This window comes from Eleutherodactylus coqui, chromosome 7, assembly GCF_035609145.1.
Source record: "Eleutherodactylus coqui strain aEleCoq1 chromosome 7, aEleCoq1.hap1, whole genome shotgun sequence".
NCBI lineage: Eukaryota > Metazoa > Chordata > Amphibia > Anura > Eleutherodactylidae > Eleutherodactylus > Eleutherodactylus coqui.
Genome location: NC_089843.1, coordinates 126,370,735 through 126,391,096, shown reverse-complemented (window position 1 = coordinate 126,391,096; position 20,362 = coordinate 126,370,735). Strand labels below are relative to the sequence as shown.

The following is a 20,362-nucleotide window of genomic DNA, read 5'->3' as shown; positions in this document are numbered from 1 at the left end:
AACCTCTGGTTTTCAAATTCCACCTAGGGAAATCCTACAAAAGCACTTGAAGAAGCCCCGTAAGAGCGAAAGCTTGAGACTGTAACGGCAAAGTAAATTCAGCCAATGACAATGTCTGTCAGGCATGTTCAGTTCTGAAGTGATGCTCCTGTCATCCTGTGCCTGAAAGTATTGATTTTTCACAGCAACAAAACAGAAAAAAAAAATCCACCAATGAAATAGATATAGTATCATCCTCTAGATAATAGCCACCAAGGTTACTGGAGGCAGCACACTTATCAAAAGTATCTCTGCCATTCCTTCTGGCTTTAATGGACTAGATAGAGTGTGAGTGGTTAAATATCTCCTAGCTTGCAGCCTTCAAGCCATGCTTTAGTCTCAAACACACAGATACCCACAAGATAGTTTTAAAGGTGCAGGGAAAACGTAAATATATTTTAAGCTAAGAAGGCTAATATATGCTACAACAGACTAACAGAAGAAGCAAACGGCAAAGAAACAGGTGACTATTCATTTTGCTTTGTTTACAATAAAAAGTGCAGAGCTCCTCGAACTGCGCTCTCTTAGCAGAAGGCTGCCTGTCCATGGGCGGATTTTCATTGCGTTCCCCACGGCGGGGAACACAGTGAAAGCTTTCCATAGCGTTGCTATGGAAAGCGCTCCCCCTGTCCACGAACGGAGAATCATAGCGATTCTCCGCTCGCAGGCGGCAATTCGCAGCATGCTGCGAATTACCGCGATTCTCCGTGGTCAGCCTATCTGCCAGATAAGCGGACACTGGAGATCCGGCTCCGGCTCCCGTGGCGGAGATCCACCGCAGGACACCACAACACCCGTGGACAGACAGCCTGACAAGGTTTAATAGGTTGTCTTCCGAGATAACATGGCTAAAGTCAAACTAATATTAGGAAGCAAAAGCTACAATAAAGTAACTGACTCTACCTTTACATAAAACATTTCATATACACGCACACTGTATATACAATATTATATACATATTACATACACAGTCAAAAAAAAAAATCAAGCATCAAGGAGTTGTCGTTTTGCTGCAAAACTCGGCATGCAGTTACATCTCCGGCAGATATGCAAATGATAAGAGTTGTGGCGTGATTAGATGAACGGTCTTGCCACCTGAAGCCATAAAGGTAGTTTGACCCATGGCCTATAAAATGGCTCTTAGAGGCCATTTGTGTGTAGTGGAGCTCGTTTTCAGCTTGTGTATTGCCTCCACAACATTGCCACACTTCCGTGGCCTGCCCGGTCGCCAGATTTATAGCCAACAGAAAATGTATAGGACCATATGTGACACCAACTTCGACAGCCTACAAGTTTGCACCATTTAGCGGCTCAGAACAAATGTGGACCAATATGCTGCAGGATACTATACGGAACCTGTATACCGCCATACCTGTCTGTATCAAAACTTGCAACCAAGCTGGAGGCGATCAAACCGGGTACTAGAGCGTCCCTTCAAGCATTCAGTTTTCTACAATACATTATCCTTTTGCTCTGATATTGTAAACACTGACCTTCTATGACAGAATCACTGACTGGGTTGATCAAGGAAATGCAGTAGATCTAGTACATCTTGACTTTAGTAAAGCATTTGACAAGGTATCTATACTTATTATACCATACTTATTGAGGGTAAAAAAAAAAACAAAACACAAAAATGGGATTGACAAGGCAACTGTTAGGTAGATTCACAACTGGCTGAGCGATCGGACTCAAAGAGTGGTCATAAATGGCTGCACATCCAAGTGGAAGAATGTATTGAGTGGGGAACCGCAAGGCTCTATCCTAGGCCCAGCATTGTTCAGCATTTTTATATATGAGATGGAGGAGGGAATTGATGGGAAACTGGTCAAATTTGCTGACGACACAAAGCTAGGAGGGATAGCTAACACTAGGGAACAGAGAGTATTCAAAAAGATCTAGAAAAGCTTGCACAGTGGGCAGCGACTAACAGAATGGTGTTTAACAAGGAGAAATACAAAGTCCTACATCTGGGCAAGAAAAATGAAAAAGTACAAACAGAATGGGAGGAATTGGGCTAAGCAGCAGCACATGCGAAAAAGACTTGTGCATATTAATAGATCATAGACTGAACATGAGTCAACAATGCTATGAAGCAGTCAAAAAAAGCAAACAATTCTGTGATGAATTGAGAAGCATAGAGTCTAGATCACATGAGGTAATTATCCCCCTCTACTCTTCCTTAGTCCGATCTCATATGGAATACTGTGTCCAGTTCTATGCCCCCAATGTAAAAAAAAGAAACTGCTGCAATATCAGAGAAGAGTTACTAGGATGGTAAGCAGTCTGCAAATCATGTCCCACGAGAAACGGTTAAAGGATCTGGGAATGTTTAGCTTGTAAAAAAGATGGCTCAGAGGAGACTTAAAGACGTTGTCCCGCGAAAGCAAGTGAAGTTATACACTTCTGTATGGCCATATAAATGCACTTTGTAATATAGATCGTGTATTAAATATTGGCCATACAGAAGTTATACACCCCCCCCCCCCCCCCCCGTGTTGGCGTCCCCGTCTCCATGGCGCCGACCGAAGCCTTCTTCTCCCTCGATTAGACGCGCTTGCGCAGTCTGCTCTTCTGTCCCGTTGAATGGGGCCGCTCAGGCGTGCTCGCGCCGCACAGGTCGTCTGCGCATTTGGTGCCAAGTAGCTATGGCATTGAGGTAGGACTGCTACCCATCTTATATAGCCTAGCTGGTGTTCGGAACCATTAATGTAATGGTAAAAAAACGTTTTATACTCCCTTTCTTGGTTCCCTGAGGCACACCGATCGGAACACCTGATGTTTATCTTCTGACTGTCTGGTGCCAGTTTTAGTCAACTTCTAACCAAATTTGATATCTAAAAATGTTTACTTTGATCAAGGTGCGGAGGCCACACTGGTTACTGCCAACCACTGAAGGAAACTGTGTTTACTTTAGTTGGAAATACCACTTAATACAAAAGCTGGAGTAACGCACCAATGCTATTTTGTGCACTTGGCTGGCAACACAAAAAAAATTACATTTGATGTGGAACAAAAGCCCTGCAGGAAAACATTTTTTAAGACCTTAGTAAGCAATAGAGGTGCATCATCTAAGGATCTTTTTCACATTAAGAATCCTATTAGAAAGAAAACACTAAAAGGTAATTGAATTTCCTTCAGTTATCTTCATCTCTGTCAGCTCCTGCTACAATAACTTACTCTCTAGAGCAGAGATAACTCAATTCCATTCGGCTAGCATATGTTATGAATCTCTAAAGCAAACTTGTCTAAATCATTCTGATCTTCTATCAAGGTTAGCAGTGGATATGAACTCTGACAGAGAGCAAACATAAATTTTAGTTTATCTTTTTAATAATTCACGTTTTTCTATTTTGATGGCAGAACTGAATGACATTCCTCGGAATTCTATATTCCCAGGTAACAGGTGCAGATGACCAGATAGGTGTGAATTATCTCAAGTTGATTCATGACGATAATGGGCTGTATGTGGACCAACATACCATTTTTCAGGCTGCCGTACTACACAGGCTTACCTAAAAGTGAACTTTCTAAAAATTTTCCTACAGCCCTTTTATTAGGCTATATGAACAAAATGCCAATATTCATTTACCTGAACGGAGCTGCCACTGCTGTTATTCTGCATTTAATGAAGATTTATAATATACATGGTACAGTCAAAGAGACTGATCCAGCACTACCTCTCAATACTAGTGTGTATCTAGTAGAGTGCTTAAAAGGCATGGATGTGCTACACAACGGTATGGCGTACTGGCCCTTGGGGGCCCCAGAACATGGATTTCAATTTTGTATTGTGGCCCCTGTAAGAGATAAGAGTAAAACCCAATTGCAAAGTTGTAGTAGGATATGAGAAGCAGAAATTCGCTATCTGTGCATCTCCAAGGCTGCTTTAACACAGGGTGACAAAATCACACAATTTTCTCGTGAAGTGACAGCGCTACAAATTCGCCATCTATGTGAAGCCCACGCTTTCCCATGGGTTTCTTCACATTAGCGATGTTTTGTTGGCTGCTACATTGCGAGAAAAAAAAAATTGCGGCATGCTCTATACAGCCACGATTTGTGAGGTTTTGTAGACTTTTTTTCCCCACCTATAGAGGCTTCCTTTGTGTTACATTGCGCAAAAAATTGTGGTTTTCGTGCAGTGCAACTTTTTCCGTAGAAAGTTCTACAGTTTGTCCCTAAAATAAGCCTTACCTGCATTTTAAAAAAAAATAAAATAAAAAACACAATACATTACCAAACAGGCGCTGTCTTCTCTGTCGCACTTCTCCTCCGGCAGTTCCGTGGCACTTGTTTGTAGTCTTCAGCCAGCACTTCCTGCTCAGAGGGTTCTAAAAACCAGCCTCCAGGAAGGAGCTTGCTCTGATTGGTTCTTGAGGCGCCACAGCTCAGCCAATCACTGCAACGCTCGACGAACCAATCACAGCCATCACTTTCTGGAGGCGGGATTTATGAATATCATAACCAGAGAGCGATCTTCTGTGGGCGAACGAGGACTGCAGGGCACGTGGCGGAGCTCTGGAGAGCAGCGGGAGTATGCGGACCGAGCCTGCTAGGTCATGTATTTTTTTTAGATTGTAATTTTTTTATGTAATGCAGCCAAAACTTATTTTGGGGGTAGGGCTTATATTTTAAACCTCCCCAAAAATCAGGGTAAGGCTTCTTTTTGCGGTAGGTCTCATTTTTGGAGGAAACACTGTAGAGAAATGATATTCGATTACTGGACATGGTTTACCGAACCAGAGAATCATTCTGATTAGTTTTCATCATCCTCTAGATCAGCACTGTAGGATTATGAATTGGATTTGGAGGGCCCCTTTATTTAATTTTTTTTTTTAGCTTTCCCAACGACGTAACTAAGATTAGTTTTTCATTAAAAGCTAAAATTTGTAATAAAATTTACCTGGATAGGGGGTCTGAATGCATTTAAAGATCAAGGGAGTCGATTCTAGAGTCTTGTCTCAATTAATTTAGGGGTTGGGTCTGGGTTTTTACAACAAATTTAGGTGTGAATAGGTCTACAAGGTTTGCCAAACCTTAACAAGATGTCATCTTTTCGGTTGGTGTTCGGTCGAGTATCCCTGTGATATTAGAGTGAGAATGCGTTGTCCTCGGGCATTGTATGTATATGAAGCTTTACAGGCTTAAAAGGTTACAGTGGGTTTTCTTTTTGATTTATTGCATCTCAAGACACCGCTGAATTCATAAAAAACAAAGTAACCTAAAGGTCTATAGCTGAAGAGAAGCCAGTCTGTGTTTACCACATCAAGAACAGAATATAAAGCAGAATGGAATACCATTAACTTTCAGGAGAATCTTTGAATTTTACGCATGATAAAATCTAACTGAAGTTTCAGCACCTTGCAAATGTTACATTGACTTATTGCAGAGAAATTACTGGCATTTTCTCTTTAGTGTTAATTCCAACAAATAGGAAAATAAAAGCATTTAACATTTTGGAGGAAGGAAAAAAAAAAAATCAGGGCCATCGTGCAAAATCCTTAAAAGGACATATGCTAGCTCCTCATAAAAGCTAAAAACGGAAAATTCAGGCATATGACTATTACTATTTCGCATCCTCTGTGTTCCCCAGCTGTCCTCCTACAAAGCCAGGGCTGCATACAGGACACAGACTTCATAGCCAAGCGCATAGAATGAAAGGTCTAGTCCAATCATTCTATGTGTATGCCTTTTTTTGTCTACTCTTAAAGCAACAGACGGCGGGGAAACACTTAGATGGGCCACTAACAATACTCTTATTCCTAAGCTTATGGGGTTCAAGGGAGCTAACAGATTCCCCATAATCACATACAAATACCCAGAGGTACATATACTATTTTAGTAGTGAAGACTGTTAGCCTATTCAACGATAACATGTATATATCAGTAATAAAGGAAGGCGCTAAAGTAAGGGCAATTATTTGATCGCTGTGCTTTGAGGGATGGACAGGTATCAGCATGGGCACTGACGAGTCTGCAGCTAGGCAGATCCATATACAAGAAGAGAACCATCCTGTGTATTCTGACATAGGTTTGTATCATAGTGAGAATTAACCTTTTCAGCAATTTGTGCTACAGCTTTCACTGCTCTCATGCACACATGTCCATAGTAGGCAGAACACTTACACTATTTATATACACATATATATATATACATACACACACACATTGTGCAACGTCTGTGTGAGGATCGGCTACCACAGTCCATGTAAAAGTCTGAATAAACCTTATTTTCTTAAATATTCAATAAGAACACAGAAATACAGTGGAAACACAGCAGCCCCTGGCAACACACAGACTTAGTGCTATAAATACTTGCCCGTCAAGGCACTAAGTAAACAGTAGTCCTCACGCTCTACTACACAGGGACCTAGTACCACTACACCTACCCAACTGGGTGTCAGTCTGGGGGCGTCCTTCCCCATCAAGTTCATGGCCGTATTACAGCCTGGTCTCCCACAATCATCAGGCTTTCAGACTCCCTCTCAGGGAGTAGCTCCAGCTCTCTCACAGCCTAGCCTAACTCTGGCTTTCAGCATGGGACTCAATGTATCTGGAGATTTTAGCTCCTCCAGACACACCCGCACAGCTATCCCTGCTGATTAGCATACCTTCCAGTACACAGGCGGCCTGTTTTCAGCCCCCTGCAGGCCATTCTGTGTACAGCCTTGCTATAACATACTATACATACACGCAATCACATGTATACTCTCCCATTTCTCATTATAACACAACCACCACTGGCAGCAGTCAGTCACATGACATATCAATGGACTGTCTAAACTCATATGTTACATTCTATTACACACAAAGAAATATTTAAAATCACATACAATACCTGCCAGTGTAAGGCTGGCTGCTGCCTGTCTACGGGCGAGTTTTCATTGCGTTCCCCGTGGCGATAATCCGTTGCTATGGAGAGCGCTCCCCCCCGGTCCACGAGCGGAGAATCATTGCGATTGTCCGCTCGCAGCAGGCAAAAGCGCCGCATGCGATCCGTCTGTCGGCTCCTGCTCCCAGGCGGCGGGTCCCGCGGTGGAGATCCGCTGCAGGATACTGCAACGGCCGTGGACAGGCAGTCTAATGTTCTAATTGCACAATCATCATGGCTCCAATTTATATTGAGAGGCAAGATGCTGTGTCAGACAGGTTGAGCAACTTATCCAAATGGAGAACACAGTACTAAACTGACTTCTAATGTAGTCCATACAGGTCAGTCTTTTGATGCCAAGAACAGCACTGCACGCGACCATGGCATGGCGCTTTTATATTTAGCTTTAAAAACAAAAAAAACCCTGAAAGGTGCAAAAACCTAGTAAAATAGAGAGCAAAGCAGTCTCCATCGTACCTATTGCAGCCTACGGTTCTGTCCACATGCAGTTTTCTGCAGAGACAATAAAAACCAAGACCGAACTAGCGCTGCAACGCAAAACTGCAATGTAAAAGGGCCTATGACAGATTTGTTAAATGAGGTCCAATATTGTATGAATTATATAAATCAGCTTTAAGTACTTTGTCATTCTTAGGGGCTAGTAACATTTTTAAATATACATTTAGCACATATGTTAAAAACTTACATGAAAAGGGCATTCAAATCTATGTAATTTGAAGCATACCTGGAGTTTTTTTTGCTTTTTGGGTTTTTTTTTAGCATATAAATAAAAATTAGCCATGTTTTTCCTTCCATTTTTACATTTAAAAAAGTATGTGTTTTACTGTAAAGTCTGAATAAAGTTCGGTAGTTGATTTTTCTTTAAAGGGGTTGTCCCGCGAAAGCAAGTGGGGTTCAGCACTTCTGTATGGCCATATTAATGCACTTTGTAATGTGCATCGTGCATTAATTATGAGCCATACAGAAGTTATTCACTTACCTGCTCCGTTGCTGGCGTCCCCGTCTCCATGGTGCCGTCTAATTTCAGCGTCTAATCGCCCGATTAGACGCGCTTGCGCAGTCCGGTCTTCTCCCTGGTGAATGGGGCCGCTCGTGCCGGAGAGCTGGTCCTCGTAGCTCCGCCCTGTCACGTGTGCCGATTCCAGCCAATCAGGAGGCTGGAATCGGCAATGGACCACACGGAGCCCACGGAGCACCATGGGAGAAAACCCGCGGTGCATCGTGGGTGAAGATCCCGGCGGCCATCTTGCTAAGGTAAGAAAGAAGTCGCCGTAGAGCGAGGATTCGGGTAAGTACTAAACTGGTTTTTTTAACCCATCCCTTGTGTTCGTCTCGCGCCGAACGGGGGGCCTATTGAATTAAAAAAAAAACCCGTTTCGGCGCGGGACAACCCCTTTAAGCTTTTGAGTATATGAAAGTGTAATGCTCAACTTTCCCATACATTTCCTATTGGATAATGTAAAAAAATGACAGGGTCATGTATGTTTTTTAGGAGAGCATGGTATTTTACAAGGAAAAAAAAAAAGGATCCAAATGTAAAGGATGTCAAATGTATCAATATATGGACTTTTGAACTGCATTAGACAAATTAGTCCACTGGTATGTCAAGCAATACATTTTAATATCATTTTTGCATTACAATGTATACACTCGACAGATGGCCAACTTGTGATCCAAACCATCTTTAAAAGGGTTTTCCAGGGAGAATACTACTGATTGGTCATCAATGGTTGATCGGCTGTGGTCCGTCGCTCGGGTCTCTGACCGATCAGCTGAGCAGACACATGCCATCAGCTGGTTATCTACCAGGTCCTAATGGGATACTAAATCCCCAATCATAAAAAGCAACAGTGTTGGGTTCTCCAGAAAACTGTTCAACAATTGTAACAAGTAAAAGTTATTCAGGCAGATAAAAAGTTCCTATCAATTAACCATCCTGCATTTGGTGCTATAGCCTAAAAACAATTAGGCTACATCTTTAAAAATGAAGCAAACATTTGGCTAAAACAAGATTATGTAAACTTTTTTTTTTAAAGTGTACTCTAGCATGAAATTGCTGAAATAAATCCCTCGATCAAGTAGTTAAGCATTGCCTATTTCAACAATTATGCAGTGATTGGAGAAGAGAAGCTGTTCTCTCTGCAGGACTGTCGTCACATCTCTTCATGGGGCACGTGAAACAAGCAGCCCATTTCTGTATAATAAAGCAAACATCTGACCACAACCCTAGTTGCAATGAAGCAGTGACTATAGATCAAGTGCAGAGATTTCAGCATGAAAGTGTGGCCTGAATGAGCACTCGATGAAAATCAGTGAGAATGACATGCCTTTACTTCGCTCAATAAAATATTACCCAACTAGTACAAGGTATAAAGTTTGTCCCATCATCTCAATCAAACAAATTCGTCCACATCAATTAATGAATAGAAAGCCCCACAATATTTGCAAAACGTGTATATTTAAGTATGTTTCCTTTTCCATTGTTTTTAAAGGCTACGGACACCTTAGGGGCCATCTGTGTTACTTAAAGGGGTTTTCCAGGCAATGCCCACTGTCCATGCCGGAATACACCAGGGTCAAAGCAGAAGCTGCTGCTCCAACTCCTGTGTAATGATCGGCGCTTGTAATTAGAGGCGTAGCTCCCGTTGATTTCAATGAGAGCTGTGCCTGCATTTATGAGACTGAGCATCAAACAAGTTCATTGTTAACCCCTTAGTGACCAGGCTTTTTTGCTTTTTTCCATTTTTGTTTTTTTCCTACTCCCTTTTAAAAAAATCGTAGCTCCTTTATTTATCCATCGACGTCGCTGTGTGACAGCTTATTTTTTGCAGGACGAGTTGTATTTTTCAATGGCACTATTTATTGTACCATATAATGTACTGAAAAACTTTTTAAAAATTCTTAGCAGAGAGACAATGGGGGAAAAAAACGACATTCCACCATCTTTCGGTGCGTCCTGTTTCTACGACGCACAAACTGCAACAAAAACGACCTGATATTTTTATTCTATGGGTCAGTACGATTACTACGATACCAAACTTATATAGTATTGTTTTTGCTGTAGTACTTGTATTTTTTTTTTAAGATATAAAATTTTTTTCAATTATTTTCTGCGGTCATTTTGTACACTCGATAACTTTATTTTTCCGTCGACGTAGTTGTGCAAGGGCTCATTTTTTGCGGGATGTCCTGTAGTTTCCGATAGTATCAATTTGGAATACATACGACTTTTTGATCGCTTTTTATTGTGTTTTTTCTGGGAGACAGGGTAACTAAAAAAATGCATTTCTGGCGTTTTCTTTTTTTTTTTTTCAGACGACGTTCACCGTGCAGAAAAAATAATGCACTACTTTGATAGATCGGACTTTTACGGACGCGGCGATACCAAATACATATTTTTACTTTATGATTTCGATTTTTTAATAATAGATATGGCAAAAGGGGGGTGATTTAAACTTTTATAACTTTTTTTTTTTTTTACAATTTAAAAAACTTTATTGATCTTTTTTTTAACTTTACTTTGAAGTCCCCCTGTGGGACTTTAACATGCGATGCTTTGATCGCTCCTGCAGTATGACGTAATGCTATAGCATTACGTCATACTGCTTTTTTACAGGCAGTCTTTCAAGCCACCCTGTGTGGATGGCTTGATAGGCAGTCTGCTAAGGCAGCCCTAGGGCCATTCATTAGGCCCCCGCTGCCATGACACCTGCACGGATCCCCCGATCTCACCGCGGAGGGGCCGTGCGGGACCCCCAAACAGCGTTCGGGGCATTTAAAGGGTTAATAGCCATGCCGCTGTCAGAATTGACAGCAGCATTTAAAGGGTTAATAGCCGCGATCGGCCGAACGGCCGAGCGCGGCTATTGCCCGCGGGTGTCAGCTGTAATAAACAGCTGACGCCCGCGCTATATGGAGGGAGATAGCGGCGCTACCTCCCTCCATACACGTTCTGCAGCTGCAGGACGTAAAAACACTATGGCCCGGTCGTTAAGGGGTTAAATACAGCGAGATTTAATTAGCTTTCTATATATCTATAACTGTAGAAGCGAAATTCCAATTTTTTAATAAAAGTCTACTGCAAATGGTTTTCAGCCAAGCATTAGTGATGAGCGAGCATACTCGCTAAGGGCAATTGCTCGAGCGAGTATTGCCCTTAGCGAGTACCTGCCCGCTCGAGAGATAAGGTTCGGGTGCCGGCGCGGGGGAGCTGTGAGTAGCGGCAGTCAGCAGGGGGGAGCAAGGGGGGGGTAGAGGGAGAGAGAGATCTCCCCTCCGTTTCTCCACACTCTCCTCCGCAGCTCCCTGCCCGCTGCCGGCACCCGAACTTTTTCTCTCGAGCGGGCAGGTACTCGCTAAGGGCAATGCTCGCTCGAGCAATTGCCCTTAGCGAGTATGCTCGCTCATCTCTACCAAGCATACATTTTAGTAAAATAAAAACCTGCAAAAGTGTCCGTAGTCTTTTAATTTTTGATAAGGTCCACATAAAAAGGGCATTTCTCCAAATTTGTGGGGAAAAAGTGAAAACTCCCTCACTGTGCCTTTGTGCAGAGAATTTAGCTTATAAAGCGTTACGGAATACGTTGGTGCTATACAAATAAATATTATTATTATTATCTATGCTAAATTTAGAAAGGTTACTCTGATCCTGACAAAACTGCTTCTCGCCGGGAGCTCCTGTTAATCAGCACTACGATAACGACCATGTGGTCCTTTTCACGATTTCATCAGCAAGTCATGTAGATAATGAAATAGCCGGTTATTTTGATCCTCATCAGTATTACTTAAGGCACTCTTACCTAATCAATGGCTTAGATCATTCAGGATTTGATACATCCATCTTGGTCCATTTGGATTTTTTTTCAGATTTTACACCCAATAACTTATAATAGGTCTGTCAGGTGTATTTGTATTAGCTCGAATAGTGCACAATGCTATGCTATTCACACAGTGGAATCAAAAGATTGTACAAATAAAAGAGGTCTTACACAATAGCTACGTGAATGACAATCTGACTTTGTTTTACATGCAAAATAAAAGTAGTGTATATAAATCAAAATAAACCGTACATTAAATAAGTATACAAATCAAGCATACTAACCAAAATCAGTCACTTAGCGGTCCTAGGAAGGTCTGTTATGTGGAGAGCAGCATGAACTTAAACGTCTGTTCAGATGAGCTTCCTTCCCTTCACCTATTTCACTCTTAAATAGTTAAAAATATCTCTAAGGTTTCCCTATGTATCCCAAACCAGCGAGAGAAAAAAAAATCTGCAAAAATGGTCTAGCCTTGATTGCCCAACCTTACTTAGTGTGCATCTTTGAAAGATCAGGATCAACAGAAGGGATTTGCTAGTATTTGCCATGAGTTTCTGCTAACTCCTAATTCTTGGTTCATGTTTGAAGATAGTTAGACAGAGTGTTGAAACAGTGAAACAAGTCTTACACCACCAAAAAGACAACCCTGATAGATAAGGACTAGGACTTGAGAACCCCCCACCTCCTCATTTCCGTATCCCCTCCCCCTCTCATTTCCGTATCCATGGTCGTCCTACATTTAGTTTTCTACGAATTGCTATTAAAGGGGTTTCCCATCACTAGAATATTTATGACCTATCCTCAAGGTAGGTCACTACATAGATTGGTGTGGTTCTGCCACTGATAAGCCAATTGAAGTTAGCACCAGTGTCACTTTCTTGTACACTAGGCACAGCGTCAAATATTTCATAACTGCTGTGTCTGGTAGTACAGCTCAGTTCCATTCATTGAGCAGAAAAGAGCTGCCCTTAGGCCATGTGGCCAAGAAACAGGACATCACAGGCCTAAGACAAGGCTGAGGTACTCACTCAAGTGCAGCGGCCTCTTCAAATCCGCTGATCAACATGGGTCCCTTGTGGTGGACTCCCACCAATTTGATATTTACGACGTTTTTTAAGGATAGGTGATCAATATTAGGAGTTCCAGAAAACCCCTTTAACCTTCCAACCCCAACACTCTAAAACATGAACAAAGACTCAATTATAAGGCATTCTAGTGATTAGTCTTTCTTCCATGATATATTTATTGCAATTTAACCGATTATACTCAAACTGGCTCACCTACATCAGATCTACACATTTTAAGAACTGACTGTTCAGTCATGACCTCACAAATGGTATGCAAGCCAGTACATGTAGTGGAAGCTCACCTCCATCAGTGCAGAGGTGATATACAAGACTACAACTTATCTATATTGTGTACAGGGAGTCTGAGACACACCCCTAGCCGCAACATTGGCTCAGGCTACTGCTGTGTCTCTCTACTTGCGCCATAATTTCACAATATTGTACTTTGTTCTAGCTTGACAGATAAATTGGAGCATGTTCTTACAAGAGTGGACTTTTGCCAGAAAGGAATCTGATAAAAGACAAGAATGACACACATTGGGTATCTTAAAAGTACACCAGATTTTTAAGTGTAAACTATGTCTAGAGTATTGCACAATCCATCCTGCAATCTCAACACTATGAAAAAATGCACAGCGGCTCCAACATCTACTACCTGTCATTTTGATCCTCTTGTAATGTAGAACTCAACAATTCATCTCCACCATTAATCAAAGCCCAAAATTACCAATTCATACTCTTTAGATACTGCTTGCAGATTCCCACAAGTACTCAACAGGGCAACTATAATAAACAAAAATTTCAATTGATCTCCTCTCTTTCTAACCCCTGACCTGTTTCTATTTACCCTCATCTCTAAGCTTATGGATCAACTTGTCTACCTTGTCCATGCCCACTCAATAATGACCTAGCTGATCTTTTACATGTGGGACTGCACTCACAAAAGTGTCAGATTGCTGATTGGTAAGACATACAACCTTTTTTTTTGCTTTTTAGCACTTTTGGAGTTCCCCGTAGTATTCTCAATTAGCTGTATATATCAAAGTAATAATCATCCTTTGTTTTGCTGGACCACCAATGCTTCGACAGTGCATGGATGGTGATTTTACGAATGCCTATTCTCCCCAGCAGAATTCCACACGGAGTAGTAATATGCAGAATAAAACCTCAAAAGAGATAAGATACATGAGGGCATGATATATCAAGCTGACACAAGTGCATGTAAATTACATGGTCAAGGTATTAAAGATACAGTTGTTACAGATAGCATGACCATGGAAAAGTCTACCGGAACTACATCACCGTTACCGGAACAATCATTGGAAAGAAATAAAATTCTTCCACGATCAAGGAACATTTTTAGCTAAAATAAGCTACTATATTTATCAAAAGTTCTCAATAGGATTTCAATGCTTACAGTATATTAGTTTCCAGAATAACTTTGGGACAAGCAATCAGGTCACTGCTCAAATTCCGATCTCCGCTCATCATTCACCTTTGTCTAACTTGCAAATGTGAAGAGAGACTATTTACTGAGTAACTAAACCTTATATTTTTACATATATCTTATTACAGAAACTGCCTTTCTCCACTTATCAGACACTTCTGTGTACGGATTTCAGTATATTCAGAGGGAGCGATCAGTGCAGAATTAAGAGAAGTCCGTACACTGAAACATCAGATTACATCTGCAGTCCATAGAAGTCTGTAAAGATGGGAGGAGAAGAAAGATGAAGCTGTTGTGGAAGATAAGAGGCAGAGATCTACTCATACGCATAGCTGCAGCTTTCATTAAGTGTTTTATCTCATCCATGGATTCACAGCTACACTGTTCAGTATTGCTGTATAAGGTCTTCCATTTCGCTGCTGTTTCTGAGGGTATGCTTTAAACAGAGACAGCCTCTGCTACATTTCTAGATAGATTTGTGGCTTACAACTCTGGGTATTGTGGGTGACAGTCTTGTCACTCAGCTTTGCCAGAAGAGGATTAAACTAAGGAAAGGTCAAATACAAATATTTGATAGCTTGTTAGAAAAGAGAACCCCCTCAAGCTATAATTTACAACATTTTGTTTTTGTACTATAAACCAATAAACGATAGAGATTGAAATACCAAATTGCTCTTTCAGTTTCAAAAGCCCCATCTACTTGGTGAGAAAAGTAGATGAAGTGTACAATGTAAAAGTTGGAAATGAAGCAATTGTAGTTTTTTCTTAAATTTCGACTTACCTCAAACTCTGCATGTCTATGTATTTCTTCTGCACGCTGTCTGCTCAGGATAAATTCGGCTTCATTTGCAACCCTCACCAGGTGATCTTTCATGGTTTGGCTCAGCAATCTGCAGCACATAAAATAAGGAAATACTAAAACGTAAAGCAAATTTGAATCTACCAAACTGTAATATTCAGTATTAAACTACAGTTTTATAAGAAATCATCCTGATTTTTTTCTCTTATTTGGAGATGAGCCATAGGACATTCACAGGAACACGATGAAAAGGGATTAAGAAAGAATTCAAATGTTTTAATCAAATTTTAATACACGTGTATCTTAATTATTTTTATTAGACTAGACAGCAGCTTCAGCTACGACATGCTACATGGTCAAAGATAGCACTACCTGAATCGCTAGTGACAAAAGTGTATAAAATAATCTTTATTTGTATAACGCCAACTTATTCCGCAGCGCTTTCAGGCATGGATAAATGCAAAACAATACAACAATTGCAATATGAGATACATTGGGTTAAACACAAATGGGTTGGGGGTGGTACAGGAGGTGCAGGGGGTAGGGAAAACAGGCAATAGGAAATTTCATGTACAGATCATTTATTAGAAAGCAAACAGGGTGGGGCACCATAGGGAGGGGCGAGGGACTAGGTCAGGAGAGTTGGTATGCTTCCCTGAAGAGGTGCGCTTTTAAGGCACGTCTGAAATTTCGTGCATCGGGAATTGTCCGGATGCCTTGGGGTAGAGCATTCCAGAGGATGGGTGCTGCTCTGGTGAAGTCCTGGAGGCAAGCATGTGAGGTTCGTATTATAGGGGTGCTTAGTCTGAGTGTGTTAGCCCAGAGGTCCCCAACTCCAGTCCTCAGGGACCACCAACAGGTCATGTTTTCAGGATATCCTATTGTAAGAACACCTGTGGCAATGTCTGAGGACTGACAATAATTACATCACCTGTGCAACACTGAGGAAATCCTGAAAACATGACCTGTTGGCGGTCCCTGAGGACTGGAGTTGGGGAACACTGTGTTAGCCGATTGGAGTGAGCAGACTGGGTGGTGTACTGACAGTAGGGAGGTGATGTATGGTGGTGCAGCGCCATGCAGAGCTTTGTGAGTGAGGTAGAGGAGTTTACATTTAGTTCTGCAGTGGATGGGCAGCCAATGCAGCGACTGGCATAATGCAGAGGCGTCTGAATAAAGACTGGATAGAAAAATGAGCCTAGCTGCTGCATTTAGTATGTGGTCAACCGGCAAGTTGCCACAACCACTGCAAGAAACTCATGCTGCGGCAAATTGCAGGTCGCAACATTATATTCACTTTCATTATTTGCTATGCAGACGGGGAGACATTGCAATCTTAGACCATGTTAGGTATGTCATGCCAACAGATGCTGTGTAGCCCTACTCTACCCTTCATCTTTGAATATCTAGAACATTTTAGGACTGTGTAAAACAACCATAGCAAACAAACAAAAAAATAATTAAGACACAACTTTTACAATAATCTGTGACCTTTTTTTCACTCTTTTCTGCACTTCTCCAGAATTTAGATTCTCCAAAGGTCTTGTCCATTTCCTGTCCACCTAATGCAAACTTATGTTGCATTAATACAAAAATGCTGATATCTATTCTGGAGCAATCAGCCTTCATCGGCTGGGCGATAAAACTGCCCTGATTTTAGCTAAATTGAATTGGGTAAGTCTGAACTGATTTTTGGAAAAAATGTGGGGAGAGCAACATTTTCCATAATGCCTGCTTCAGAGCTCTGAGTGCAGCCAGTCAGCAGCCAAAGTGCCTTGCCGATGTCACCAAATGTACGCTTTGTCTTGTATATGGGCAACAGTCTCATTGGAGGACTGCATCATATGATCCACCCATATACAACATAGGCACAAAGTAACCAGTGTCCGTTTTTACAGTTGAACACAGGACAGAGAAGCTGCATCACATTTATATGCCTATAAAAAGTGTTTCCCCGAAAATAACTACCCACAAAAAAGCCCTACCCCGATTTTTGGGGATTTTCAGGGGGAGGCTTGAAATATAAGCCCTACCATAAAAATAAGCCCTAGTTGAATTACACAAAAAAAAAAAAACACAATACAATACATTACCTAGCAGCCATGGTCAGTGTCATCCCACTGGTCTTCTGAGCTCCGATGCACTTACTAGTAGTCCTCAGCTGCCGACAGAACGTTGCTTCCTGTTTCATGGATTCATAAATCTTACCTCCAGGTAGCGATGGCTCGGCTTGGCTGGCCGCGTTTGAGAACCAATCAATGCAGCGCTTGATGAAACAATGCGGTGGCTGTGATTGGTTCTTAGAGCGCTGCTCAGCCAATCAACAGCCATCGTGTTGCGGAGGCGGGATTTTTTAATTGGCAGAGCAGCGTTAGTCTTAGCAGAGTTTTTGCATCTCCCGCGGTGGCTTCTCCTTACTCCGCAGCAGACATCGCTATCCAGAGGCGTAACGAAGCTCCTGGGCCCCAATGCAAAACCTGGACCGGGGCCCCCCAACTATAATGCTTTATTCATAGTACTGGGCTCCCTATATGGAGAAGAGAGGCCTTATGGGCCCCCTAAGGCTCCTGGGCCCGGGTGCAACCGCATCCCCTGCATCCTCTATAGTTACGCCCTTGTCACTATCTCCACTGGATATGCGGAGGCAAATGCCACTTAGCCAATTCATAAATCCTGCCTCCAAAACACAATGGCGGTGATTGGTTCTTCGTGCTCTGCATTAATCGGCTGATTATTACGAATTATTTGCAGGCCTTATGAAGCTAGCAGTGGCTTTCTGCAAACTACAAAAGGTAGCTGATAAGTTACATAAAACTACACTAAAAAGTGAAGAAAAGAAGAAACAAAGAAAACAAGCAGTAGGGGACTTTTTGGTAGTGGAGGTGGTAGAAGATTGGACAAGTTGGCACATCAAGCAGCTTCCACTGAAGCAACAGCTCCATGTTCTGCAGAAGGTGAAGTAAGCCTGCTTCTATTCCTTAGAAGAGGTTCTGCCTGTGCGTTAAATCCCCAGCAGAACAGGTCATAGTGGATGACACGGCATGCGTCAAATACAATCACTTGCTCTTCCTCCCAGTTGAAGGCACACAGTAGTCAGTCTGCATAAAATTGGCCATGTGCACCGCCCATCTACTCCACCCCCTTTACCAAACCCCCCACATTTTCCAAGGCAGGCCACATGGATCAATCTGAGGAGCCGTTTGATCAGTGTTATAACGGAATCGTAGAGTTGGAAAGAGTTATCCCTCCTAGTTTTGTGTCGTCGGCAAAAGTGATCAGTTTCCCCAAAATTTCCCTTATCTACATCATTTATAAAAATGTTGAACACAACTGGGCCTAGGACAGAGCCTTGTGGTACCACACTTGATACATTCTTCCACTTGGATGTGCAGCCATTTATGACCACTCTGAGTATGATCATTCAGCCAGTTGTAAATTCACCCAACAGTTGCCTTGTTAATCCCACATCTGGTCATTTTTTCAAAATGTATGGTATGAGATACTTTGTTAAATGCTTTACTAAAGTCAAGATAGACTATATTTATGGCATTTTCCTGATCAAGCCAGTTGCTGATTCTGTTACAGAAGGAGTTTTTGATTTGTTTGGCATGACTTGCTTGTTACAAACCCCTACTGGCTCTGGTTAATTATTCCATTTTCATCCAAGTACTTGCATACATGCAGTTTAATAATTTGTTCAAAGATCTTTCCCAGTATAGAAGTCAGGCTCACAGGCCTGTAGTTTCCTAGGTCCACCTTTTTCCCTTTTTTGAAGATTAGGACAATATTTGCCCTTCTCCAATCTTCTAGGGTTTCTTCTTTTCTCCAGGAATTTTAAAAGATTACAGTGTTCCCTCACCATCTCTCATCTTATAAATAACCTGCATTCCTTTATTCTCCCAATAGCACAGGGAAGATCAGTTGATGTTCCATCTACTTTCTGAGAGAAAACAGATACAAAAATAGAAATTTAAAAGTTCGGCCTTCTCAACATCATTCTTAACTAATTCACTATTTTCATCTTGTAAACATCCAATAGCATCTTTGACTTTTGCTTTTGACATACATCTGAAAATTCTTTGATTTTTCTCTCTCTTGCAAGCGTCAATTCATTATTCGCTTTACATTTTCTGACACTTGTCCTACAGTTTCTCAAAACTGATAAACATACTTTTCTTCCTTTTTAGCACGCATTTAAGTCCTGTGTTCATCCATCCTGGTCTCTTTAAATTCTTCCCATTCTTCCTTATTTTAGGGATTGTTAACAATCATGCTTTGAGAATCTCATTTAGCAATATTTCCCAACCTTCTTGGGCATTTCTGTCCTTAAGAACATCCAGCCATTGGATCTTCCTACACTCTTCCTGAGTTTATTAAAATCTGCCTTTCTGAAATCCAAGCTTGAGATCTGAGTCGTCGCATGTTTTCCTCCACTTTTTATCCAAAGTTCAAGGATAGCACGATCACTGCCTCCTAAGGTCCCAGCCACCCTTACTTCAACCATTCCCTCTCTGTTGGTAAGAATTAGGTCCAAGATCACACCCTTATTTTCTCTTATGCTTTTTGGAAGATAAAGTTGCTAGAAAGAGCGGGTAAGAATTTGTTGAACCCGTCACTTTGCACTCTGAGCAAGTATTTATGTATATGAGTGGCTATTATATTTATTATCTTGTTACACACATATTGGATCATTTGTGCAGCCACCATTGAAGTATTTTGTGTGTGTGTTTTTTCTGATTACAGTTGTCACTTGTCTTTGTGTGTGTTTTAAATGGTTTTAATATGCTTGGCTCTTTTTGGTATTCATTTCCCAAAAAAATTTTGCATAGGATATTCATTCATATTTTCTAGAGTGCTGGTGTTACTTGCTTGCAGCTCTTTTTCTTTTCCATTGCATCTTTTTCTTTGCAAGTCATACACGTTGTACACCTTATTATCAGGTTTCCTTATTGTCTACTGTCCACTATTTTTTGGTTGTTTGTTAAAAATTTGTTGGACCCATTACTTTCGCCCGAGAGAGATTCCCAACAAATCTCTGGATAGTTAAAATCTCCCATGATCACTATGTTTTTTTTTAGAACTTGGTCATCTATCTGATGTAGAAAGAGTTCATCCATATCTTCTGCTTGTCCAGGCGGCCTATAATAAATGCTTAGAATGGTGTCTTTTCTGTTTTTCCTTGTATTCTTACCCAGTTTCTCCAGAACTACCATTCTCTAAAGCTTTAATTTCTGTGGAGATATATGCTTTCCTAATATACAATGCAACATCTCCTCCCCTTTTATTAGGCCTGTTTCT

General features: G+C 41.4%; 1 protein-coding gene across 2 annotated transcripts in view; it reads right to left on the bottom strand.

The window, feature by feature from the left end:
* The window catches only part of LRBA (LPS responsive beige-like anchor protein), a 503,130-nt gene that overhangs the window by 316,316 nt on the left and 166,452 nt on the right, over positions 1–20,362 (bottom strand). For both annotated transcript variants that reach the window (XM_066573657.1, XM_066573658.1), the window contains one exon: positions 15,047–15,155. In XM_066573657.1, coding sequence (XP_066429754.1) covers positions 15,047–15,155 — 109 coding nt within the window. The remainder of the gene's footprint in view (positions 1–15,046; positions 15,156–20,362) is intronic.